This window comes from Urocampus carinirostris, chromosome 17 (genome assembly GCF_059441175.1).
Source record: "Urocampus carinirostris isolate Australia breed hairy pipefish chromosome 17, RoL_Ucar_1.0, whole genome shotgun sequence".
Classification (NCBI taxonomy): Eukaryota; Metazoa; Chordata; class Actinopteri; order Syngnathiformes; family Syngnathidae; genus Urocampus; species Urocampus carinirostris.
The window spans coordinates 1,770,246-1,796,753 of record NC_142365.1 but is presented as its reverse complement, the minus strand read 5'-3'; the positions used below and the strand labels follow the sequence as shown (position 1 = coordinate 1,796,753).

Here is a 26,508-nt window from a genome sequence, read left to right as displayed (position 1 = left end):
CTGTTAATTTCGATATCCCGATTCATTATCTATCCTGTCTGTCCCGTCCTGTCCGGTATCGACCCCATCTGTCCAATATCAACTCGGGCAATTGGATTCAACCTCGTCGGTCTCTGGCTTCCTGTCATTCCACGCCAGACTGCTGCCTAACGTGCATGACTCCTAAAGGATTTTATACATTTGACTAGAAAGGATTTCATACGATTAAATACAAGTGACATTTATCGCGTGCAATGAAGATTTTCACCGGATAGGCTGAAGTTCAATGACAGGTCGCGTCGTTCCAAATGCGAAATATTTTGACTAGGGAATTTTGATAACAGGACTCTGACGGAGAAGGCCGGACGCACAAGGACAGACATCGCCACGCTCTTCTCTGAGATGATGGAGCCCACGTGGGGGGCTTTCCGGGCACGCCCATGGGAGGAGCCGGCACACCAGCTGGCAAAAAAAACGTGGGCTGGGAGAAGGAAGCGAGAAGATAGAGAAAGGAGGCTTGACAGAGACTCAATCGACACTAATTCGGCTATATATTCGATGGAGTTCACTTGGCAAAATTTTTTAGGAAATTAAATCTGCATCCGTGTGAAAATGTCGGCTATTCCTGGTAAACGATACATTTTAATATCTAATTCCTAACACTCCCCAAGGCTTGTGTGAGTGACGTCACGCGTTTGGGTCCTGATCCTGTTCTGGTTCTTGACAATTCATACATTTGAGTAAAACACATAGTATACAAATGTTTTATTCGTGTATTCGTTTTAAGAACATTCTCTGACTTATTTGACCAAATAAGGAAATCATTTCTTTCGTTGATATTTTTACAGTTGAGTCGTTTTAAGAATTTTCCTGGAATTATAAAAGAAATTCCTGGGAAACTACATACAAAAATGAAAAAAACGGTAGGAAAATATTTATTCATTCGTTATTGAATTCATTTTTTCAGACATTTATTGGAAAAAACTTAACGATATGTGAATCTATATAGGATGATTACAAAATATATATATATAAATTGAGGCAAAATCAATAGAAAAACAAAACACACCGTATCAAATCGTCAGGATCAGAACAGAGACAGGACCCACTCGCGTAACGTTTTATTGGGAAAAAGGGGAAGGATTGCACACACGATCAAATGATCGCCGGTCACGAGGAGCTGGTCGCTCTGAACGCTGACGGCGGTGTCGGGAGCGGAAAAAACAGGTCAGAAGCCGGGACAGGAGAACAAAAAAACATGGTCGGGATCAGAAACAAGTCGAAAGCCGGGAGAGGAGAAGAGAAGTGGTCGAGATCAAAAACGGATCGTTATTCGGGACGTGACCACAGACGTGGTGGAGATCAAAACTGATAAGAGCAGGAGACAAACAGGAGCAAAAAACAGGAAAAACTGCGAAAATGTGCTTGCCGTGTAAAAACAGAGATTGGCAGACGGACCAACAAAAGGGGAGTGACAGGACAGAGTTGAAACACTGACAGGGAGCCAATCTGTCAACAAGCTGCAGCCGGCGCCACACGGGCGGGGCCAATTGGGCGCCATGGCAACCATGACACAAATGTGTTAAATATATTTAAAAATAACAGTGGAAGGGCTAAAAAATAACTCTTTCTTTAGGTTTCCCCGGAAATTCTTTGCTTCCGCAGAACTGCTCTGAATATTGCGAAGTTTCAAGCGAAAATTGTTTTGGATGCAAAGACGGGTTCAGTTTTTGTGTGGCTGCGATCCCAAAACTTTGGTACCTGATCTGGGCTTGAGTCCGAAGACCGTGAGTGTGCTGCTGTAATCAGAGTTGCATAAACTCTCCTGGAAACAAAACAAAAAAAATGGCGTCAGTTCCAGGATTTCGAGGACCCTGCAGCCAGGTGAAACCCCTGAACGTTCCTGTCACCATGGCCTCAAATCCCAATTCCAGACCCAAAGTCCATTACCTGGTCCCAATCCGAAAAACCAATCATTTTATTTCACACCTTTTTGGAAAGGTATGTCAATCGGTTTCCAAACCTGGCCAGTTTACAGCTCTATAACCTCTTCAATTGTGTATTTGACTTCGGCCAATGCTTAGACATTGTGAAAGAATTGGAAATGTTTGCCTTCTCTTTCCAGAAGTCAATCAGCGATTGTGTAAAAATGGATCCTGCTTTGCAATACCAGTCGTTTCTTTTAGGCTCTGATTTGAATATGCCCTGTAGAATTACGTCATGAGGTCTTTATGAATACCGGCATTCGTACGCTGTAGCAGGCTAAGGACCGTGAAAAAAAAGTTTGCAATTGGCCGGGAATAAAGGTCAGGGGCTAACAGCCATATTAAAAATGATCTGATGAGTCTATTTATCTTTAAAGAGGAGTTATGAAACAAACTGATGACACCAAGGGACTTCCGATGATGCAGAAATGCTTTTAGGCAGATTTTTTTTTTTAATCTGTGGGGATTCTTCTGTGTTTTGGGGTCAATATTTGACAAAGTTGGATTCACTGGACCAGACCATTTTAGCAGGGAATGGTGTCAGGAGTAGAACTTCCCAGGACTTTTGGGTGAGCTATACCAGCTTCATAGTTTTGGGGTATCTCGTTTCAGACTCTTGGTGAGATTTCTGCGATGAGTCCATTTTGAAATGGTCATCTGTAGAGTACTTCCCCAAAAGTGTGTATCTTTAAACCAGATGGTATCACGTTTCTGTTTCAAATATTGGTACCGCCCAAAGGGGCGTTTCTTTCTTTCTCTTTCTTTGTTCTGCTTAAATAAAGCAGTTAGGTGGGGGAAGGGCACCCAGAGTTAGGAGCGCGACCAAGGAGACGGACATAAGTAAGTTCCTCCTCTCCTGGCCCCACCCCTTCTCCAACTGGCAGTTGTAAAAAAGGATCAAATGCCTCCCACAACATCTAAGAGGTCGATTTAGACCCCACATCATCGCATCTTGAATCCCAAGAGTTTGCACGTTCCGACTTTGTTTAGGGTGAGTCGGTTAAGGGTTTAAAACAACCTACCTCGCAGTCGTCACTCCCGCTGCCGCTTTTCCGGGCACTCTGGCATTTGTACTGTCGAGATGGCAAACCAAAAGAAAGATTGGTGACATATTGAAGTTTGTGGTTAATCAATGCGAAATAAACTCAGGAAATTCTGATAGGTTGGTCGTTTTGGTTGTAAAATTTCTCAGAATTCACTGTGTGAATATAACTTGTTTTTATATTCCAAAATATAAAAACCATCTTTCACACACACACACACACATGAAGTAACGTTTCAATAATCAGTCTAATTGCATCTCTTGTACGTTTATCAATCTTATATTCTTTTATTGTGAAATGCTCATATGTACTGTTTCTCCCTGAAGCATAATAAATCACGCCCACGTCGTGGGCGGGGTCTCTTTCCCTTCTTCTTCAACATCATGGAGGACGTGAGTGAAATCTGCTCTTGGTATGATTCGATTTTAACAATATATATGTATTTTATTTGTGTAAATATGGCCACGAAATAGTCTTACTAATGAATGACTTTAACAAATTCCCAATTAAATGATCCGGTGCAATTAAATACTACTGTAATTTTGCTACTTTGCAAATAGCCACCTAACGCTAAACGAAAAATAATCCAAGATCCATTATCCCTGATGGCATATTAATGAAAGCCAGTGTTCGTATACCTTTTTTTCATGGGCGAATTCAAGCACTTTTCTAAAACTTTCCAGGCCAATTTTTGTCAATGATTCCAGTACCTTCAAAAAAATCCAGCAAATTTTTTCACTAAATATGGGCAAAATAGAAGAGTAAGCGGTTCATTTTTTGCATTTTATCATTTATTTAGAACACAGAAGAGTTCATATTTTTAATTGGTATTTAATTGTTTTTGCATTTTCAGGAATTTGGTGTTTTTGGTCCACTTTGAATCTGTTCAAGGTGTAAAAAGCTAAAATTGTTAAAATTGTTGTTTACAAAGGTTTTTTTTTTAGATTTGTGTGTCACAGTTGCCATAGCACCCAATTGGCCCCCCCTGTGTGTCACGGTTGCCATGGCAGCCAATTGGACACGCCCATCTGTCACGATTCCCATAGCGCCCAATTGGCCCCGCCCGTGTGGCCCCAGCTTCTGTCACGGTTGCCATGGCGCCCAATTGGCCCCACCCGTGGGCACCGGCTGCAGCTTGTTGACCGATTGGCTCCCTGTCAGTATTCAAACTCTGTCCTGTCACTCCCCTTTTGTCGGTCCGTCTGCTAATCTTTTTTCGCCTGTCCCGTTTTTTTGCTCCTGTAGACCACATCTGCTCTCCTGTCCTGAATTACGAACTCTTTTGATCTCGACCTCGTCTGGTCTCCCGTCCGGAGTAGCGATTTGTTTTTTATCTCGACCACGTCTACTCTCCTCTCCTGGTTTTCGACTTGTTTCTGTTCCCGACACCGCCATCGCTCACCAAAGAAGTCCCACAGACACGACAAAAACTGTCCTGCCAATTTTGTTTGATGCAATAAAAAAGTAAAAAAAATAAAAATAAGTATAATCATGTTTTAGAAAAACAATCTTGGCGCCCTCAGTCGGACTGGTACTACAACCCAGCGTCATAATGTAAGGCACAGGTGTCAAACAGGCGGCCCGCGGGCCGGATCAGGCCCGCTAAGGGGTTGAATCTGGCCCGCGAGACAACGCTTAAAGAAGAGCAAGAGAAAAACGAGCTGCAGGTTGAAATATGCCCACTTGATATTGCCAAAGCCAGGTGCTTTTTACAAATGCTGCACTTGTCTCTTTCTCTCTCTCTCTCTCTCTATTTTCCACCCCTTTTATCCCTCTCTCTCTCTCTCTCTCTCTCTCTCTCTCTCTCTCTCTCTCTCTCTCTCTCTCTCTCTCTCTCTCTCTCTCTCTCGCTCTCTCTCTCTCTCTATCTTCCACCCCTTTTATCCCTATCTCTCTCTTTCTCTCTCTCGCTCTCTCTCTTTCCCTCTCTCTCTCTCTCTCTTTGCCTCCATTTTTCTCTCACTCTCTATCTTTCACTAGCTCTTTTTCTCTTTATTTGTTTCTCTTTGTCTCGTTCTCAATGTGTCTTTTTACCTTCTTTTGCTCTCTCCCTTTTTTCTTTTTCTCTCTCTTTTCTCTCTCTCTCTCTCTCGCTCTTGCTTATCCCTTCTCTCTTTCTCTCCGTCTCTTCTTTTTCTCTTTCTATTTCTCTTCGGATTTCGTTCTTACTCTCTCTTTCTCTCCAACTCTCCCACCATTTCTCTTTTCATTTCTTTTGTTTCTCACTCTCTATCTTTCTCTCCCCCTTTCTCTCTTCTTTTGTCCCACCCTGTCTACTTTTCTCTCCCTCTCTTTCTCTTATTTCTTTCTCTTTTTTATTTCTCTCTTATCTACTCGTCCAGCCCCCGAGAGAATGTTTGTTCTATCGTGTGGCCCCCGAGTTCAAATGAGCTTGACACCCCTGATTTAAGGTGTGCACTCTTACTTAATGGCTCATAAATTAAGCAACACGACTAATGGACAATCTCATGAGTTGCCGACGCTTTTACTCACGGATTGAAACGGATTATATCGATGAGTTGGTGCGTCCCTAGAACAAACCTTGAGATAATCCTTCCTCAGGTATTTGTGTCTCTTGCGATCCTCGTTTTGATTGAGGACGGGCGGGACGTCCGGCCACTTGGACTCGGAATCCGACGGATCCGTTTTCAGGCTGCTGTCGAAGGAGCAGGACGACGGAGGCTGAGGGATAATGGAGACATTTACGACTGGTGGACACTCAAGCACATTGCACCAGGGGTCTCAAACCCGCAACCCCCAAGATGATCGTTTGAGCCCCCCGCCCCCCCTCGCCTTAATACGAAAGTTAAAGGGACAGTGTGTATTAGTTTCCCACGAGCTGTCGCTGTTTTTTTGGGTCGTGCCGCTGAAAACGAGTGCTAAAAGCACAACGGAAGAAGAGGAAATAGGCAAGGTGAGCAAAAACGCACGAAATTACTTTTGAATTCAGGAGAAATCCGAAAATGGAATGTAAAAAAGAATCCAAAAAAGGTCAAAATAACAAGAGAAAGAAACGAGAAAAATGGGAAAAAAGGGAAAAAGGACAAAAAGTGAAACTCGTGAAAAAAGGGAAAGAAAAAAGACAAAATCAAAAAGAGAAAAATCCAAAAAATGCAAACAAAAGAAAAAGACAAAAAGTGAAACTCGAGAAAAAAGGGAAAGGAAAATGACAAAATTAAAAAGAGAAAAATCCAAAAATGAAAAAAAATAAAAAGACAAAAAGTGAAACTCAAGAAGAAAAAAAAATGGCAAAATAAAAAAGAGAAAAATTAAAAAAATTAAAAGAAAAAAGAAAAAAATGCGTTTTTTACATTTTTTTTCTTTATTTCCTTACTTTTTTCCTTTTTTTTTGCTTTCTCTTCCTGTTCTTTTCTTTTTCTTTTCGTTTCCCCTATTTGTTCTTGCCTCCTTTTTTTTCCTACCTTTTTTCCTTCTTTTGGTCTTTCTTTGTGAAAGGCTGCTTTTTGCTCACTTTCAGTTTGTGATCTTCCTTGGACTCATTTTTGGTTGCAACACACACGGCCAAATATAAAACACTGTCCCTTTAAGACGAGCGGAGTTTTTGATCAGCGCTGTTTTTGGTGGGCCCCACCTGGTTTGGACACTAGCTGCAACGGCCCCTAACTCAATTGACTCTGAGACCCCTGCCCTACACAATTGTGTCCTACCTGGCCACTCGGCATGGATGGGCTGCTACTCCCTTCGTCCAAAGAGGCGCTGAATAAGAAATATATGCAAACTGATTAGAAAACGACAACTGGGTCAACAAGTCTCGGTGAGCACCTACCTCCGAGGCTGAGGGGGAGGCCTGGCTTTGCCTCCCGAGCTCCCGGAGTGACTGAGGAATCTGCCAGGAAATGAAAATGAAATAAATACCGACGCAACAAAATCAGAGTCCCTTCGAAATGTCCATTCTTTGACAAAGGGATGAGTCAAGTCCTATTTATTGATTATTTATTTGTTTGTTTCTAACTCTAACAAAATATCAAATCGCTTGTAATAAAAATAATTTAATAAGCCTGATTAAAAAGATGAATCGATTGTTTCATCGAAACAACCTAGATCGATTGTTTCGTTATGAACCCCAAAGAATTGTGCCATTTTTGGACAAATGTTTTTGTTGTTTTTTGTTTTCGACTCAAAGAAAATAATTGATCATTTGTAATAAGAATCCGATTATTTTGGTACCAAAAGTGATGTGTTGAAAACTTCGTCATGTTTTTGTTTTAAACCCCAAATATTTCATTGTTTGTTTAATCCCCAAAATTGTATTTAAATACCTTCACCTGTAATTCAAAAAAAGGATACTTTAAAAAAAAAAAGAAAAACGTATCATTTAAAAATGAGTATTTTGGTTTTGATCATTTGTAATAAAAACAGGATCATTTTGTAGCCTAAAGTATTAAATCATGTGATTGAAAAACAAAAACAAAGCATTAAATCTTTTAGTTTTTAACTCTTGCAATATCTTTAAATGCATTATATATAAAACCTCATCTCATCTCACCTCATCTCATCAGCTGTGCTGCTTATCAACAGTAGGGTCGCGGGGGTGCTGGAGCCCATCCCAGCCATCTCCGGGCAGTGGGCAGGGGACACCCTGAACTGGTTGCCAGCCAATCGCAGGGCACACAGGGACATACAACTCACTCGCTCATACACACCTAGGGACAATTTGGACCGGCCAATTCACCTGAAATGCATGTTTTTGGAACGTGGGAGGAAACCGGAGTGCCCGGAGGAAACCCACGCAAGCACGGGGAGAACATACAAACTCCGGACAGGAAGTCTGGAGCTGGATTTGAACCCATGCAGGAGGTTCCCATGACATGAACTGTGCCACACATGCGCTAACCACTGCACCGCTGTGCTGCCCTATATAAAATCATTTGTTTGAAATAAACCCTAAAATTATTTCACTCCATTTTAAACCCCAAATATCCAATGATTGGGTCATTTGTTCAACCCAACCCAGGATTTCTCTTTATGTTGTTTCAAAAATACTAATAATCTCATCTCATCTCATTAGCTGCACCGCTCATCCTCAGTAGGGTCGCGGGGGTGCTGGAGCCCATCCCAGCAATCATCAGGCAGTGGGCAGGGGACACCCTGAACTGGTTGCCAGCCAATCGCAGGGCACACGGGGACATACAACTCACTCGCTCATACACACCTAGGGACAATTTGGACCGGCCAATTCACCTGAAATGCATGTTTTTGGAACGTGGGAGGAAACCGGAGTGCCCGGAGGAAACCCACGCAAGCACGGGGAGAACATACAAACTCCGCACAGGAAGTCTGGAGCTGGATTTGAACCCATGCAGGAGGTTCCCAAGACCTTAGAACTGTGCCGCACACGCGCTAACCACTGCGCCGCCGTGCTGCCCTACTAATAATCTTTTGTATTGTATTAGGAAAAAAAACAATTTGTCTAATTTATTCTAAAACTAGCAAGTAATACTGTTTGTTTATAGAAACCTAGAAAAAAATCAATGGAATAGATGCAAGTAACAGGTCGGACTACCTCTCACGAGAAGCAATACCGCCACCGTAAGGAAGAAAGAGGAATATTCATTGAAATTTTTGACAATTCTGACCATCGGGCTCCATTGTCCACGTGTCGTCACGGCAACGGGCTCCCTACCTGTGAGCGCGACCGGTCATCCTGCGCCGGTGGATAAGACTTTCCGCTCTGCAGATCAAGGAACGTCTTCTAGAAAGACAAGCGACACCAGGAAAACCATTGTAACGTCGCCCTGCGTGGAGATGACCGACGGAGAAAACCCCGGACCTGTTCTGCTGCTCCTGTTGCAAAAGCTGGACGGCGATTTTCCTCAAGTCTAGGACTTCCTTCAATTGGTCGTCTTCCTCCTCCAGCAGAAGTTCCTTGTCGGAGCTGTAAAGCCGACACCGCAGGAATGAGGACATTCCGAAATAGTTCACGTTGCAGATTGCCGACGGGATACGGTTGCCGTTTGGTTAGCTACGCAATTGATATGTTTGGGTTAAAACTGGATCGGTCTCTCAGGAACCGTCCTCTCATGGTTCAGATCCTACCTCTCAGACAGGACGCACTGTGTTAAATATGGCGAAATGACATCTGAGCCCTTTAGTGTGACCTGTGGCGTTCCGCAGGGCTCAGTACTTGGTCCCCTACTTTTCAACATTGACATGCTTCCAAGAAGTGATATTATTCACAAGTATAATATCAGTTTCTTTCTCTTTCTTTGTTCTGCTTAAATAAATGCAGTTAGGTGGGGGAAGGGCCCCCCAGAGTTAGGAGCGCGGCCAAGGAGACGGACTAAAGTTCCTCCTCTCCTCAACTCTATCTGCCGATGGAGGAATCTGCCACACTAAATAGTGGAAAATTGGAGGCCTGCCTCACTGAGATCAAAGAATGGATGGCACTCAACTTCTTGGGCCTTAACTCTGAGAAGACCGAAATGTTCGTTATTGGTCCATCTAAATGCCGTGACTTATTCTGCTCTGAACATTGACAAATGTAATATAATCCAGAGTGACTCAGTCAAAAATCTGTCCTGCCAAACACAGGTCAAGAATATTACTAGAACATTGCTAAAATTCGTCCTACGCTCTCTCAGTCGGATGCAGAGATTATTATTCACGCGTTTGTGACCTCCCGTCTCGATGACTGTAATGCCCTACTCTCCGGTCTCCCGAAGTCCAAAATCAAGAGCCTTCAGCTGGTACAAAATGCTGCAGCCAGGCTTTTAACCAAGACAAGAAAGTTTGATCACATGACCTGGATTTTAGCTAACCTGCATTGGCTCCCTGTTAGCCTAAGATGGGATTTCAAAATTCTGTTATACATGGAATTGTTCCCTCATATCTTTCAGATTTGATTTTCTCCTATGTTCCAGGTCAAAGCCTTTTCCTGGGAAAATGCTGGTATACTGGTGATCCCAAGAGCCAAGAATAAATCCGCAGGTCTGAAAGCGCTCTGCATTCCGGCCCCGGTGCAGTGAAATGCTCTTCCCCCTAAAATTAGGTCTGCAACCTCAGTGGAACTGTTTGAATCTAGGCTTAAAACTCACTTCTATTCTATAGTTTATGAATGATCTAGATTTCCTGTTGACAATGTCGTTTTTTTGCTACATCCATTTTGGCTAGTCATTCTAGAATGGAAGATGACCTCATGTTCTCAATGTTTCTTTGTTTCCTCATGCTGAGGTTTTTGAGTTTTTCCTTGCCCTCATGTAGGTTTTAGATCAGGGGATGCTGTCATCATAGTCTGTAGTCTGTGAAGCCCTTTGAGACTTCTTGTGATTAAGAGCCAAACAAATAAACGGGATTTGACTTAACAAAATCTTCCCCTTGAAGGATTTTATACATTGGACTATAAAGGATTTTATACGATCAAAAACAAATTGCATTTAATGCAAAAGATATTCACTGGCTAGGCTGTGGTGCGAGGTCAGGGCACCCTGGGGGAAAATGTTGTTTACAGGAACGGCAGGAACGGGACGTAAGGCTGATAAGATAATCAGCACATCCTGATGACGTGGAAACGCTCGGTGTTGTTTTGAGTTTTCCTGACATCGCGACGAGGTGGTGGAGCCCACGTTGGGCTTCCTTGGCACGCCCATTGGAGGAGCCGGCACACCATCTTGTGGGGAGACGTGGGCCAATAAGGAGAGAGCTAAAGACTTCAGAAGAGGGCTTCCCAGAGATGCCAGCCACACTAATTCGGCCGTTTTCGATGGAGTATACTCGGTTAAATTGTGAAGGAAAATAAATCTGCACCCGTGTGAAAATGTCGGCTTACATTGTTCGCCGAATGTAGATTGTGTTTGGTTAATGGAGTCAGATAACTCATTTGAACATTTTGGTAAACGCTACATTTTAATTCCCAACACCCTCTAGCCCAAAGCATTCTCTGCTTTGTCTCGTCAGTCATCAGCACCAAAATTTCGTCTAAAATTCCCAAAGCCTTAATCTTACCCCGATTCGTCTTTCCAGCTTTCCGTGTCTTTGCTTGGGTGAGACAAGTTGAGTACCTTTTCCAATTCCTGAAACCAAAAATCCAAGCAACATATAAATGTCTATGCCAAAAATATAGAAACATGAAACAGTCTTGAAAAGCATTATTTACTGTAAAAATGGGTATTTTCTTCGACAAAAAATGCCACTAGGGGGCAGTAGCAATTCATATTCATATTTACAACGTGTATTTAAATCAAAGTCAAAAATGAATTGATGGAACTCAGGATCCATTTTTACATTGGATTATCACACGCAAGTGTGCAAAATCAGTGATTGACTTCTGGAAAGAGAAGTCAAACATTTACAACTCTTTCACCATGACTAAAAAATCACACTGTGGCAGAGGTTTCAGAGCTGTAAACAGGTCGTCTTCAAATGGGTAGCCATTTTGGAAATGTTTCGTTTTTCAAATTTAATAAGAAGTTAGGCTTGACACTATTACCCCAGCTGTATTCCAGCTAAGATGCATTTTAAGACTTTGCTCTTTTTGTGATTTATTGTTTTAAGAGTCTGCTTCTATCTCCGTCCTGTTTTTTGTCCTGTTTGACAACTACACTTTAACTATCCTATGGTTATGGGTTTTAACGCACAAAACTGCGTTTATTCAAGGAATCGACTCCTTACCCTGAAGAATTCTCGTGCCGGCGAGGTGAGGGGGCCCTATCGTGGCTGCAGAGCTGGAGCTAAGGTGAAGGCTAAGCGGCTAGCGGCGTTATTAGTCTTGGGTACCATCTGTAATCATGGGAAATGTGATCTCTGTACCAAATAAGACCGCCGAACTGGCTGTGCTAATGAAAAACTTTTGGCATAGCGTGTGACGTCATCCACTCTGCTGTTGCTAAACTACAACACAGCACCCCGAGGCCATCCTGTTAATCTCTTGATAATCAACACAAGGATACTGCTGGAAGTGTGAATTTCCTTACGGGGATGAATCAAGTATCTATCTATGGTATCCATCTATGGTATGCATCTATGGTATCTATCTATGGTATCTATAGTATCTATCTATCTATGCCATAGATTCTATGATATCCAACTATGGTATTTATGGTATCTATCTAATCTAAGGTATCTATCTATGGTAACTATCTATGGTATCTATCTATCAATGAAAAGGAAGACTATCCTATCACGGATCTGGGACATTTTCCAGGATTGGGGCGGCCTCTTACCTTGATACACGAGGCCCGAGAGTTCTGCTGTCCGTCAGACTCTGACAGAGCAGGATCTTGGTCCGGGTGGGGTTCTACAAAGTCATACAGATCCTGATCTGATAGAGGGAGGAAGCATCCGCGAGCAGCACGTTAACGCTCAATGGTGTATGTTATTTCTAGGCACTGGATTGAATAATCCCCCCGGCCTGGATTATGGCGGGTAAGGGGATACTTATTGTGGGTAACCTTTGCAAGAGTCCATTTTGGAAAGGATTGAGAGGGCATCGGCGCGGGCCGTCTCAGACACCTGAGAGTGGAGGCTGACGGTATCGTCGTCCGAAGGCTAAGGACAGAAAAACGGGAAAGAAAACGCGCCGGTGAAAAAGCCGTTCGGGGTTCGATCCCTCGGACGTCAGACCTCTGTTGTCGACAGCCTCTTGTCACCGTTGTCACTCCCAATCCCAGAGTCGGGCCCGTGGTTTTTACCGTGATAGAAGTCTTCCATGCTGAACATGGAAACCAATTGGTCAGGAGTGAAACAATCCTCTTAAAACAGGGGGGTCAAACTCATTTTAGCCCAGAAGCGTCACAGACCAGAAACAGACACAGGACCGATGTTCCCTGTCATTTTCCCCGGGTCTGAGCGTTCACACAAAGTCGGTGAGCAACGCTTGAAACAACAGTGAGCAACGGCAATCCCAAGCGTGGCAACTAATCCGTTGTCCAAAACTTGACGTTTTGCTGAGTTTCCGGCAATGCAAAATAGGGCTCACAAGCCATAGGTTCCTGACCCCTACTCTACCCCCTCTGAGTTTCTTCTTAGACATCGGTACCCCCAGCAGAAAATGATCGGCTGACCTGAGGCACTGAGCAGTAGCATGACAGTGAATCAGCTCACTGAGGTTTGCCATTTGGGAGTGGCGACATCCAGTGGACATATTTAAATCTGCAGGTCATTGTTTGACGAGATGCGCCTCATTTTTTTCTTGAGCTACTCTCCGAATTGTCTGTCAGGATTCAATCCGAGCCTGACGTAACGTGTTACTACGGCAATCTGACCTTTGAACATCCTGATGTCCTTTGTGGCGTTCCACAGGGCTCTGTACTTAGCCCCATCTTTTTTGAATATTTACATGCTTCTGCTTGTTGATATTATTTGCAAGTATAATATTGTAGATGTTGATGACACTCAACTGCATACTCATACTTTTCTTTTCCGGTCCTTTCCGGCTGACGGGTTCGAGATGAGTCATCGGACCAGTGCCTGGACCCGAAGCATGTCAACGTCTGTATCGACCGGTCGGCACAGATGGGAAGCTGTGACAATTTTACAGGCTCAAGGCGCTGTTACTGTTACTTTCTTGACAATTTTACATATTAACTGTTTTTTTTTAATTGATGTTGACTATGTCATGGTTGCCATGGCACCCAATTGGTCCCCACCGTCTGCCGCCAGGTTCTGTCGCGGTTGCCAGGGCGCCCAATTGGCCCTGCCCATGGACACTAGCTGAAACACGTTGACAGATTGCTCCCTGTCAGTACTTAAACGCTGTCCTGTGAGTCGCCTTTTGTCGGAGTGTCTGCGAAACTCCTGCTAGACTCTGTTGTGATACGTCAAGCCCTGTGAATCCCTGTTTTTGCTCCTGTTTTGCCAAACCCTGTGAATCCCCGTTTTTGCCTGTGTTTTTGCTCTTGTCTTGCCAAGCCCTGTGAAACTCTGTTTTAGCTTGTGTTTTGCTCCTGTTTTGTTCTCGCCCCGATCTGTTTGATTTTGACCGCTTCCTCGTTCCGATCAACTTCTGCGACTAAGGATCCCCTGACCAAGTGCGCGCTCATTCCTCTTCCTCGTAACGTTACGCGATTGGGTTCTGCTTCCTATTTCCTGTACTGGTTTGTGACAGACTATGTTTTGTGAATTGTTACCCAATGCAAAATCCTTTGCATCCTAGTCATCGTGGAAGGGGGATTACCACGTCTCAAGGTTTCTCATTTCCCTGATGTTGAGCTTTTGAGTTTTTCCTTGCCCGCATGTTGGTTTTAGATCAGGGGATGCTGTCATTGTAAGCTGTGCAGTCCTTTGAGACATTTTGTGACTCAGGCCAATAGAAATAAATGTGATTTGACCTGAGGTATGTTCAGGGTTGGGTAGGGTTACTTTAACTGGATTACTTTTAATTACTTTTTGATTACTCCAATACCGAATATGCTAATAAAAGACAAAAGAAACTAAATAGGAATCAAATGACTCCATTTTGTGCAGGCTTGGGGAGTAACGGAATACATGATGTTTGGATTTATTTTCATTTTGTTTCTGTCGCATTTGATGTTCGTTTTGCCGGAGATCGAAGAGATCAAAGCCAGGAGAGAAAGCTAACCACGTGTTGTGAGTCATTATTTTATTCATATTTAGTTTATTTTGTAGGGCAGCACGGCGGCGCAGTGGTTAGCGCATGTGCGGCACAGTTCATGCCATGGGAACCTCCTGCGTGGGTTCAAATCCAGCTCCAGACATCCTGTGCGGAGTTTGTATGTTCTCCCCGTGCTTGCGTGGGTTTCCTCCGGGCACTCCGGTTTCCTGCCACATTCTATAAACATGCATGTCAGGTGAATTGGCCGGTCCAAATTGTCCCTAGGTGTGAATGAGTGAGTGAGTTGTCTGTCCCCGCGTGGCCTGTGATTGGCTGGCAACCAGTTCAGGGTGTCCCCTGCCCGGAGATGGCCCACTGCGACTCTAATGAGGATAAGCGGTACGGCTAATGAGATGAGATGAGATGAGTTTCTTTTGTCTTGTATTAGCATATTTGGTATTGGAGTAATCCCAAAGTCATTGAAAGTAATCAAGTTAAAGTAACCCTACCCAACCCTGGGTATGTTTGACACCCCTGCTTTAGAAAAAAACAAAAAACAGAGTAGGTTTTGACTTTTGGGAATACCTATCTGCCAGTGCCGGGGGCAGAAAGCGTTTCCCGAGGGACGGGAGGTCCAAGGTGTCCGGCTTTTTGTCCGCTCTGCAGGCTTGGATGTTCAGGTATTTGAAAATGTGCACTTTCCCTTTAAGGCAAATCTGAAAGCAGCGAAAAGGTCATCCCTCCACTAGGTGGCGCCCGGTCGGTTCGGACTGACCTGCGCCGGAGGAGACTGCATAGGGTTGTTATCCAAGATGATGTGCTGCAGTTGCCTGAGTTTCCTGTAGGAGACCGGGATTTCGGTGATCTTATTGCAGGAAAAGTCCAGTCGGATGAGGGGCAGGTCGGATAACTCTGTCACCCGACAGGAAACCAGAAAGAGTATTACGGAATCGTGCGGTCCGAAAAAATACGCATAAAAAAGGTCCATCGATCAGCATAGTTATTTGCTAAGTTTTTGTTTTTTTATATATATTTAATAACTCATTCTAAATAAGGACAAGGTGTGCAGTTTGCATATCCTCTTACCATGAGGCTCTTTATCTCCATCCGGGGGAGTAAAAGGAAGTGTGAAGTTCCCTACGGGGATGAATAATCTATCGATCTATCTATCTATCTATCTATCTATCTATCTATCTATCTATCTCTCTCTCTAGCCATCTCTCTCTCTATCTATCTATCTATCTATCTATCTAGACATCTAGACATCTATCTATCTATCTATCTATCTATCTATCTATCTAGACATCTATCTATCTAGACATCTATCTATCTATCTATCTATATCTCTAACCATCTCTCTCTCTCTCTCTCTCTCTCTCTCTCTCTCTCTCTCTATCTATCTATCTATCTAGACATCTATCTATATATCTATCTATCTATCTATCTAGACATCTATCTATCTATACATCTTGACATCTAGACATTTATCTATCTATCTATCTCTCTATATCTATCTATCTCTCTATCTCTCTCTAGCCATCTCTCTCTCTATCTATCTATCTATCTATCTATCTATATCTATCTATTCATCTAGACATCTATCTAGCTATCTATCTATCTATCTATACATCTAGACATCTATCTATCTATCTATCTATCTAGACATCTAGACATCTAGACATCTAGACATCTATCTATATCTATCTATCTATCTATCTATCTATCTATCTATCTCTCTCTCTAGCCATCTCTCTCTCTATCTATCTATCTATCTATCTATCTATCTAGACATCTATCTATCTAGACATCTATCTATCTATCTATCTATATCTCTAACCATCTCTCTCTCTCTCTCTCTCTCTCTCTCTCTCTCTCTCTCTCTCTCTCTCTATCTATCTATCTATCTAGACATCTATCTATCTATCTATCTATCTATCTATCTAGACATCTATCTATCTATACATCTTGACATCTAGACATTTATCTATCTATCTATCTCTCTATATCTATCTATCTCTCTATCTCTCTCTAGCCATCTCTCTCTCTATCTATCTATCTATCTATCTATCTATCTATATCTATCTATTCATCTAGACATCTATCTAGCTATCTATCTATCTATCTATACATCTAGACATCTATCTATCTATCTATCTATCTATCTATCTATCTATCTATCTATCTATCTATCTATCTATCTATCTATCTATCTATCTATCTATCTATCTATCTATCTATCTATCTATACATCTAGACATCTAGACATCTAGACATCTAGACATCTATCTATCTCTCTATATCTATCTATCTATCTATACATCTATTTATCTATACATATATACATCTATCTATATCTATCTATCTCTCTTTCTCTCTCTCTCTCTCCCTCTCTCACTCTATCTCTCTCTCTATCTATCTATCAAGTAAAATAACAAAACACATATTTTCAATGAGCACAATTTTCTTATGTAGTAATTGACATGATTTATTTTTCTTATACTAGAAAATTATTATTTTTCAAAGTTAAAAAAATATCACTGCAGAAATATACAAAATAAAATATACAGTAATACACCAAAAATACGAGATATACCAAAAACATTCTACTATAGGAATACTGTCATAAAATACTACGGAAATACGAAAAGATAATTCTAAAATAAATTCTACAGGAATACTACAAATATCAGACAACAAAAAATACAATTACAGTGGATATGTATAGATATAGATGGATAGATATAGATAGATAGATAGATAGATAGATAGATAGATATAGATACAGATAGATATAGATGGATAGATACAGATATATATAGATGGATAGATATATAGATATAGATAGATAGATAGATAGATAGATAGATGTCTAGAGATATAGATAGATAGATAGATAGATAGATAGATAGATAGATAGATAGATAGATAGATAGATAGATAGATGGATACTTTATTCATCCCCTTTGGGAAATTCCCACTTCCAGCAGTATCCTTGTGTTAAAAAATAAAATAATAAAATATAGATATAGAATACAAAAAATACAACGTGTTGCTATAAAGTATTTAAAGAGTGCTACAAAAAATACACACTGTCATAAAAATAGGGTAATATGCAAATATGGGGGGTGGGGTTTCATGTGGGCTTTTACTCCCCTGGGTGGAGTTCAAGAGCCTCATGGCATGAGGATGAAATGATCTCCTAACGCTAGAAAACTAAATATCATCCAATTGAGTGCCTAAAATTGTGAGTGTTTCAACCACCATTGGATTGGAAACCAATCTAAATAAAAATAAATAAACAAAAACATTTCGTTGAACTCTGACCTTCTGGAAGAATTTGCAGACAATTCTTTCTGATATTGAGTTCTCGTAAGGCACGGAGTCTCCCGACCTGGACCGGTAGCGCCTGGATTTCGTTACAACTCACGTCCTGAGGGAGAACAAAAATCGATCCAGACATGAATTTTAGATCTCGTGTCAGGACCGGAACGGAAACAGGACCCAATTGCGTTACGTTCTTCACAAGTTTTATTAAAGGAAAGAGAAAGGGCTGCGCCCAAGATCCGGTGATCGCTGGACACGGGAACCAAGTGGTTCTTGTACTCCGATGGTGCTCCGAACGCAAGCGATGGCGGTATCAGGGACGGAAAAACGGTTCGGTAGCCGGGACAGGAGAGCAAAAACGTGGTCGGGGTCAGATCGGAAGCGAGTCGTAAGCCAGAAAAGGAGAGAATATGTGGTTGGGGACAAAAAAAGGATGGAAGCTGGGACTGGGAGAGCAAAGGGTAGTCAGGGTCGGAAGCGAGTCGTAAGCCAGAACGGGAGAGTAGACGTAGTCGGGGACAAAAAGAGGTCGTAAGCCGGGATGGGAGAGCAGACGTGGTCAGTTTTTAAAACGAGTCGAAGCTGAACGGGGGAAAAAAACGGGACAGGGCGGAGTCACGGCCAAAAAAGGCTTGCCAAGTATACACTGATGTTCACAGACGGACTGACCACAGGGGACAGATAGGAGTGGGTATAAATAGGGACAGGGGGCCAATCAGAATTGGCGCCAAAAGAGCAGGCACAGCCGAGTCACATCAGTAATCATGACTCTTGAGTAAATCTCTTCCCGGTTTTGGGTACAAATCACGGTAATATCTAGCTTCCATTTTCAGTTGCAGGAAGTTCTTCCTATAACAATTTAGCACCTTCATTTTTTCCATGGCCCATACGAAAAGATTGCACTTGTCCTCTTGGGCCAGACCCGTAGGGGGCGATAAGACTTTAAAGGACAGTGCTGTACAAACTCATGCCAGCGAGGGAAGAAGAAATGCGATGGCAAAGTGAGGCCACCGTAGAGCAGCGTCGGCATCCTTTTTAGGCAAACTCGTTGAGAAAAGGAAACGATTTCAAGCATTGACAAGCACTTAAATCACATTTCAACCCGTGAAACATTAATAATCAAGCATTTTCTGTCATGATTACCGATATGCATCACCTGTGCCCGTTCATTTGGCGCTAACTGCTCCCTGTCCCTATTTAAATCTACTCCTATCCGTCCCCGTTTGTCAGTCCGTCTGCGAACCTCTGTTAACACTAGTCAAGCCTTTTTCGACCCTAACTCCCACCTGTTTTTTGCTCCCGTCTGTCCCCAGGCTTCGACTTGTTTTTTGATCCTGGCCACGTCTACTCTCCTCTCCTGGCTTACGACTTGTTTCCGATCCCAACCACGTTTTTTGCTCTCCTGTCCCGGCTACTGACTCGTTTTTCCGTTCCCGACACCGCCATCGCTCGCCACAGAAAATTGCGTTCAGAGCGACCTGCTTCCCGCGTCCAGCAATCGTGGGCGCAACCCTTTGTCTTCCTTCCCAATAAAACTTGTGGGAAAGGCAACGCAAGTGGGTCCTGTCTCCGTTCTGGTCTTGACATTTTCAAGGATTTCAAGCACAGAACCCGACTATGACCTTGAGAGTGAGACGTCACTTACGAGCTCCATCAGATCTTTGGCTTTGCCGATCTCTTCGGGGACGGACGCCAGCTTGTTGTTGCTCACCAGCAGAACTTTGAGAGGGAGGTTGAACAAGTGTTTGGGCAACACGGAGATGAGATTGCGACTGGTGAGAGTAAGAAGAGAAACGTGCATATTAAGAATGCATGCAACGGTAGGGCTGAAAATAACCATTTCAATCAAGAGTTGAGACTACTTGTGCTAAAACGACCTCATTTTATTTTTGTTTTTGTATTTTTCAAAAATAACAACTCAAAAATAAAAAGAAACCTGTCAGGAACCGGAACAGGATCAGGACCCAATCGCGTGATATTTTTCACACAAGCCTTTTATTTTACGGGAAATGAGGGGTCATGCACGTTAGGCAGCAGTCTGGCGTGGAATAAAAGGAAGCCAGAGGCCGACGAGATCGATTCCGATTGCCCGAGTTGATATCGGACGGATGGGGTCGATAACGGACAGGACGGGACGGACAGGATAGATAATAAATCAGGATATCGAAAATAAACAGGATAAACTAGACGGGACAGAAAACTGGAGAAATTAATAAACAGGACAAAAATAGACGTAAACAAAACTGGAAACCGCAATTAAACAGGACAAAATGGACGGGAATAAAAGCTGGAGAAAATAAAAAACAGGACGAAAATAGACATAAACAAAACTGGAAACCGAAATTTAACAGGACAAAATAGATGGGAACAAAGACTGGAGAAAAAAAAACAGGACAAAAGTTGACGGAATCAAAACTGGAAACCGAAATTGAACAGGACAAAATGGACAGGAACGAAAACTGGTGAAAAATAAACAGGACAAAAGTAGATGGAATCAAAACTGGAAACCGAAATTAAACAGGACAAAATAGACGGGAACGAAAACTGGAAAAAAAACAGGACAAAAATAGACAGAATCAAAACTGGAAACCGACATTAAACAGGACAAATTGACGGGAACGAAGACTGGAGAAAATAAAATACAGGACAAAAATAGCCTTAACCAAACTTGAAACCAAAATTAAACAGGACAAAACAGACGGGAACGAAAACTGGAGAAAATAAAAAACAGGACAAAAATAGACGGAAACAAAACTGGAAACCCAAATTAAACAGGACAAAATAAACGGGAACAGTACCGGACAGGAAATACCAACATGAACAAGACCGAGTCAGTCCGACTGACCAAGGAAAAATGAGAGCACTGAGCTAAAAAAGACAGAAAGTCAATCTGTCAATGAGCCGCAGCTGGCGCCACACGGGAAACCGTGACAAAAACATTAATAAATCGATGACTAAATAATCATTTTTTAAATCAAATCATCAGGATTTGAAAGACACGCTAACATACGAAAAGGGTTCAACACCTGATGTCAAGATACGTCAGCATCTGCAAGTTAATGATGGCTTCTGGGATGCTCTTGATGCAGTTGTGGTAGAGGTTTAGGGATTCTAGCGGGGCGAAGAGAAAAACTTCCGGAGGGACGTCCGTCAGCCGATTTTTCGACAGATCTGAAAAAAAAAAAAAAAAAGTTAGGATATGGCACGCCAACTTCCCCCAGAGGGCGCCAACCTGAGCCTAATCTCGAATTATCCTTCCCCTTTATAATGACTGCTTGGACAGTACACGGAGTCGGGTCATTGCACTTGCTGTTTCCATGCCAGATCCATGAGGTTAATCACAAACATCAAGTCTTGTTTTGCTTAGACATTTTGGGGGTTTTGCGACCCCTCGTTCGTTTGTTCCTTTGTTCCTCGCATTTGCATTTACGATTTGGTTTTTGTTCCTGGTTTCGGATATTTTGTTATTTTGGGGACATGATGTTTGTTTGGTGACCCCTCGCCTGTTTGTTGCATTGTTCCTTGCATTTGCATTTACGATTTGTTTTTTGTTCCTGGTTTGGATATTTATATTTTTTTGGGGGACATGATATTTATTTTGTGACCCCATGTTTGTTTGTTGCTTTGTTCCTCGCATTTGCATGTACGATTTGTTTTTTTGTTCCTGGTTTGGATATTTAGATTTTTTTGGGGGGGGGGAATGATATTTGTTTTGTGACCCCCCTTGCCTGTTTGTTGCATTGTTCCTCGCATTTATATTTACAATTTGTTTTTTTTTCCTGGTTTGGATATTTAGATTTTTTGGGGGACATGATATTTCTTTTGTGACCCCTTGTTTGTTTGTTGCTTTGTTCCTCGCATTTGCATGTATGATTTGTTTTTTTGTTCCTGGTTTGGATATTTAGATTTTTTGGGGGGGGGATGATATTTGTTTTGTGACCCCCCCCTTTCCTGTTTGTTGCATTGTTCCTCGCATTTATATTTACAATTTGTTTTTTTTTCCTGGTTTGGATATTTAGATTTTTTTGGGGGACATGATATTTATTTTGTGACCCCATGTTTGTTTGTTGCTTTGTTCCTCGCATTTGCATGTACGATTTGTTTTTTTGTTCCTGGTTTGGATATTTAGATTTTTTTTGGGGGGGGAATGATATTTGTTTTGTGACCCCCCCCCTCTTGCCTGTTTGTTGCATTGTTCCTCGCATTTATATTTACAATTTGTTTTTTTTTCCTGGTTTGGATATTTAGATTTTTGGGGGGACATGATATTTCTTTTGTGACCCCTTGTTTGTTTGTTGCTTTGTTCCTCGCATTTGCATGTATGATTTGTTTTTTTGTTCCTGGTTTGGACATTTTTATTTTTTTTGTGGACATGATATTTGTTTTGTGACACCTTATTTGTTTGTTACATTGTTCCTGGTTTTGTTGATATATACTTTCCTTCTTTGGAGCACCCCTGACTCAGTTCTCCTTAGACGTAAGACGGGGCCTAAAAAATCCAGCCCGACACAACTCGAACCAGCCCGAGCCTGACTGATTCACTTGATTTGAGAGACCGGGCCCAGAGTTGAGAAAAAGTAAGTAAGCGCATGCGGTGCAGATCTTCCACAAAGGGGAGAATAGAAAAAATAAAAACTTTCGGACTTAATCATTGACATTTTATGTCTCGAATTCAGGCCAGGTTTGGACCCAGGACCAAAAACTTGGCTCACCTTGACCCACCCTCAATACCGAACATAAAGCCCCTTAAAATGGTGGAAATGGTTTGTCTTGCCTTCGCGGTTTTTGTAAGCCGTCACAAAAAATGGTTCACAATGCTATATCGTTACAAAATCATGCATTGTGATTTCTGGATTTTTCTTTTTAGTTTATCTCTCTCACAGTGGACATGCACCTATGATGAAAATTTCAGACCCCTCCGTAATCACCAAGTGGGAGAAATAGCAAAATAGCAGGCTGTTAAAATACTTATTCGCAGCTGTATCACAAAAATAAATTGTTAAAAAAATCATGCATTGTGATTTCTGGATTTTTCTTTTTAGTTTATCTCTCTGGCAGTGGTCATGCACCTATGATGAAAATTTCAGACCCCTCCGTAATCACCAAGTAGGAGAAATAGCAAAATAGCAGGCTGTTAAAATACTTATTCGCAGCTGTATCACACAAATAAATTGTTAAAAAAATCATGCATTGTGATTTCTGGATTTTTCTTTTTAGTTTATCTCTCTCACAGTGGTCATGCACCTACGATGAAAATTTCAGACCCCTCCATGATTTCCAAGTGGGAGCAGGCTGTTCAAATACTTATTTTCTTCACTTTGTGGGATAAGCTTTCCTCAAACATTGGGATTGAGTTATACTGTACACGATAACTCGATATAAATGTGTCATCTTTGTTTTAAACCTCCAAAAATCGTGTCATTTGTTATAAAAAAAACTAAAAAAAGGGCCATTTTATTAGGAACAACGGCAAAAAGCTGCAACTGTCATGATGACTGATTACCTGATTGGTTCCCTGTCCTTTCTAAGCCCAGTCGTTTCACTCTCCTGTTGTCAGTCCGCCAGCAAACCTCTGTTTCTACAAGGCAAGCGCTTTGACTTTGACTTTTGCGGTCCTGCTTTTTGCACCTGCTTTTTCTACCCGTCTGTTCCTGATCCCCTTGTTTGTCTTCAGCTACGACCTGTTTTTGACCTCGACCACATTTGCTCTCCCGTCCCTGGCTTACGACCCGTTTTTGATCCAGACCACATTTTTTGTTCTCCTGTCCCGGCTATCGACCTGTTTTTTCTGTCCTCGACACCGTTATCTCCCGCTCCGGAAGATTCACTTCCATTTTCAGATACCCTTCCTCCTCCTAACAATAAACTTACTACGCATTTGGGTCCTGATTCTGTCCTAGTCTATCTATCTATCTATCATTGGTTTGAAGGAGAGAACAGTTTATTTTTCGCCTCCAAAATGGGTTTGTAAGGTTTCCTCTGTGAGCAGCCGGGACATAAACCTTGACGTAGTCTGAAACAGAAAGGGGAAGCGAGAAGCCCGCAAGAGACACTCGTCAGACCGCAGTTGTCAGCCCTTCCGAACGAAAGGAAACAAAAAGAGAGGAACGGCAAAGCACTTTGCACAAAGAGTCAAGTCTCAAAACTTGGTAGTGTAAAGAAGGGGTCTAAAACTCCCGGCCCTGTGGGCCAATTGTGGCCTCCAGGAGGATAGTTTGAGTCCCCCGCTCGCCTTAAAATGAAAGTTAAGTGGACAGTGAGTATTATTTTATCGCTGTATTTTGTCCTGCTGAATGGAAGAAGACAAATACGGGATATCAGGGTGACCAAAACCACCTTATTTCTTAAAAAAAAAAAGTATCAGGAACAAGAACCGGATCAGGACCCGAACGCGTAACGTGAGGCAGCGGTCTGACGAGATCAATTCCCGGACGGATGGGGTCGATACTGGACAGGACAGACAGGATAGATCAAAAATAAACAGGAGAAACTAGACGGGAACGAAAACTGGAGAAAATAATCAACAGGACAAAAACAGATGGAAACAAAACTGGAAACTGAAATTAAACAGGAAAAAATGAACGGGAACAGGAAATACCAACAGGAAAATAGACAGAGTCAGAACCCAAGACTTGCGGGGCAGACGTTCGTTGACGGACTGACCAAGGGAGAGTGAGAGCACTGAGCTTAAATAGAAGGGAAGCCAATCTGTTAGTGAGCCGCAGCTGGCACCACACGGGTGGGGCCAATTAGGCACCATGGCAACCGTGATAAAAATAACTAACAAAAGAAAAACGAAAAGCAAAAGAAATAAAAAAGGAAAAATGAGGACAAAAATAAGAAAAATGACAATAAAACGAGGTGGAAAACCTCGGGGAAAAAAAAGAAAAAGAAAAAATGAAAAAAGAAAAAGAGAAAAATACAAATATGACAAGAAAAGACAAAAAAAATGCTTTTTTTCCCAATTTTGACTTTTTTCTCTACAATTCCTTTCTTTTCTTTCTGTCCTTTGTTATTTCTTCTCCATTTTTCTTTTTTGCTTTCTTTCCCCCTAATTTTTGGGGGATTCCTTCTTTGCTTATTTTTCTTCTTTCTTCTAACCTTCCTTTTTAAAACAAAAAAATGTCCCTTCTTTTTGTCTTTCTTTGTGAAAGGCTGGGTCAAAAAACGGATCATCTGGATCCTAGCTTGATTGGCCCCCAACTCAATTGACTTTGAGACCCCTGCTGTAAAGCATCCCAGCTGGGGATACTTGGAAGCACCGGAGATTGGAAGAAGACCCCTTCCCCCTCTCCCCTTCCAACCGACACCATACGCCATCTGTGGCCCATTTACATTTTTTTCATGGCCAAATCCAAGCACTTTTAAGGCACAGTTTTTATTTTTTCCAGTACCTTCAAAGGACGAATTCCACTTACCCATTCACACACACACTCACACACCAATAGGGAGTCAGCCTCCAAACGTTTTGAGGATAATCAAGATGCTAAATGGTAAATGGTCTGCATTTCTATAGCGCTTTTCAAGTCAATGAAGCTCTCCTAAAGCGCTTTACAATCTGCTTCACACTTACCCATTCACACACACACACTCACACACCAATAGGGAGTCAGCCTCCAAACGTTTTGAGGATAATCAGGATGCTAAATGGTAAATGGTCTGCATTTTTATAGCGCTTTTCAAGTCAATGAAGCTCTCCTAAAGTGCTTTACAATCTGCTTCACACTTACCCATTCACACACACACACTCACACACCAATAGGGAGTCTGCCTCCAAACGTTTTGAGGATAATCAAGATGCTAAATGGTAAATGGTCTGCATTTCTATAGTGCTTTTCAAGTTAATGAAGACCTCCCAAAGCGCTTTACAATCTGCTTCACACTTACCGATTCACACACACACTGACACACCTATAGGGAGTCTGCCTCCAAACGTTTTGAGGATAATCAAGATGCTAAATGGTAAATGGCCTGCATTTCTATAGCGCTTTTCAAGTCAATGATGACCTCCCAAAGCGCTTTACAATCTGCTTCACACTTACCCATTCACACACACACTCACACACCAATAGGGAGTCAGCCTCCAAACGTTTTGAGGATAATCACTGCTGGAAGGAAAACAATTTTAAGTGTTATATTTACATTTATATCGGACACTGGGATAATTATTATTTCATAGATTTTATGGATTTTATCAAAAATCACACAGTGAAATTGTCACGGTTGCCATGACGCCCAATTGGCCCCGCCCATGTGGCGCCAGCTGCGGCTCATTAACAGACTGGCTTTCCGTCTTTTTAGGCTCAGTGCTCTCACTCTTCCTTTGTCAGTCCTGTTTTCCTGTTGGTATTTCCAGTCCGGTGTTGTTCCCGTTTATTTTTGTCCTGTTTAATATCGATTTTCAGTTTCGTTTCCTTCTATTTTTGTCCCGTTTATTATTCTCTCCGGTTTTCTTCCTGTCTAGTTTGAATTGCTTATTTTCGATATCCTGTTTCATTATTAATCCCGTCTGTCCGTCCTGTCAGATATCGACCCCATCTGTCCGATATCAACTCGGGCAATTGGTATCGATCTCGTCAGTCTCTGGCTTCCTGTCTTTCCACGCCAGACCGCTGCCTGACGCCTATGACTCCCCATTTCCCGTAAAATAAAAGGCTTGTGTGAGAAC

General features: G+C 42.1%; 1 protein-coding gene across 1 annotated transcript in view; it reads right to left on the bottom strand.

Annotated features, from left to right (window-relative positions):
- lrch2 (leucine-rich repeats and calponin homology (CH) domain containing 2) overlaps positions 1–26,508 on the bottom strand; it is a 42,340-nt gene that overhangs the window by 6,911 nt on the left and 8,921 nt on the right. The window contains exons 2-17 of the mRNA XM_088321396.1: positions 20,867–21,011; positions 19,486–19,612; positions 17,841–17,946; positions 15,292–15,428; positions 15,102–15,232; positions 12,587–12,674; positions 12,415–12,511; positions 12,187–12,284; positions 10,970–11,037; positions 8,799–8,903; positions 8,652–8,720; positions 6,795–6,854; positions 6,676–6,724; positions 5,549–5,689; positions 2,987–3,037; positions 1,741–1,804 (exon numbers count right to left, since the gene is read on the bottom strand). Coding sequence (XP_088177522.1) covers positions 1,741–1,804; positions 2,987–3,037; positions 5,549–5,689; positions 6,676–6,724; positions 6,795–6,854; positions 8,652–8,720; positions 8,799–8,903; positions 10,970–11,037; positions 12,187–12,284; positions 12,415–12,511; positions 12,587–12,674; positions 15,102–15,232; positions 15,292–15,428; positions 17,841–17,946; positions 19,486–19,612; positions 20,867–21,011 — 1,536 coding nt within the window. The remainder of the gene's footprint in view (positions 1–1,740; positions 1,805–2,986; positions 3,038–5,548; positions 5,690–6,675; positions 6,725–6,794; positions 6,855–8,651; positions 8,721–8,798; positions 8,904–10,969; positions 11,038–12,186; positions 12,285–12,414; positions 12,512–12,586; positions 12,675–15,101; positions 15,233–15,291; positions 15,429–17,840; positions 17,947–19,485; positions 19,613–20,866; positions 21,012–26,508) is intronic.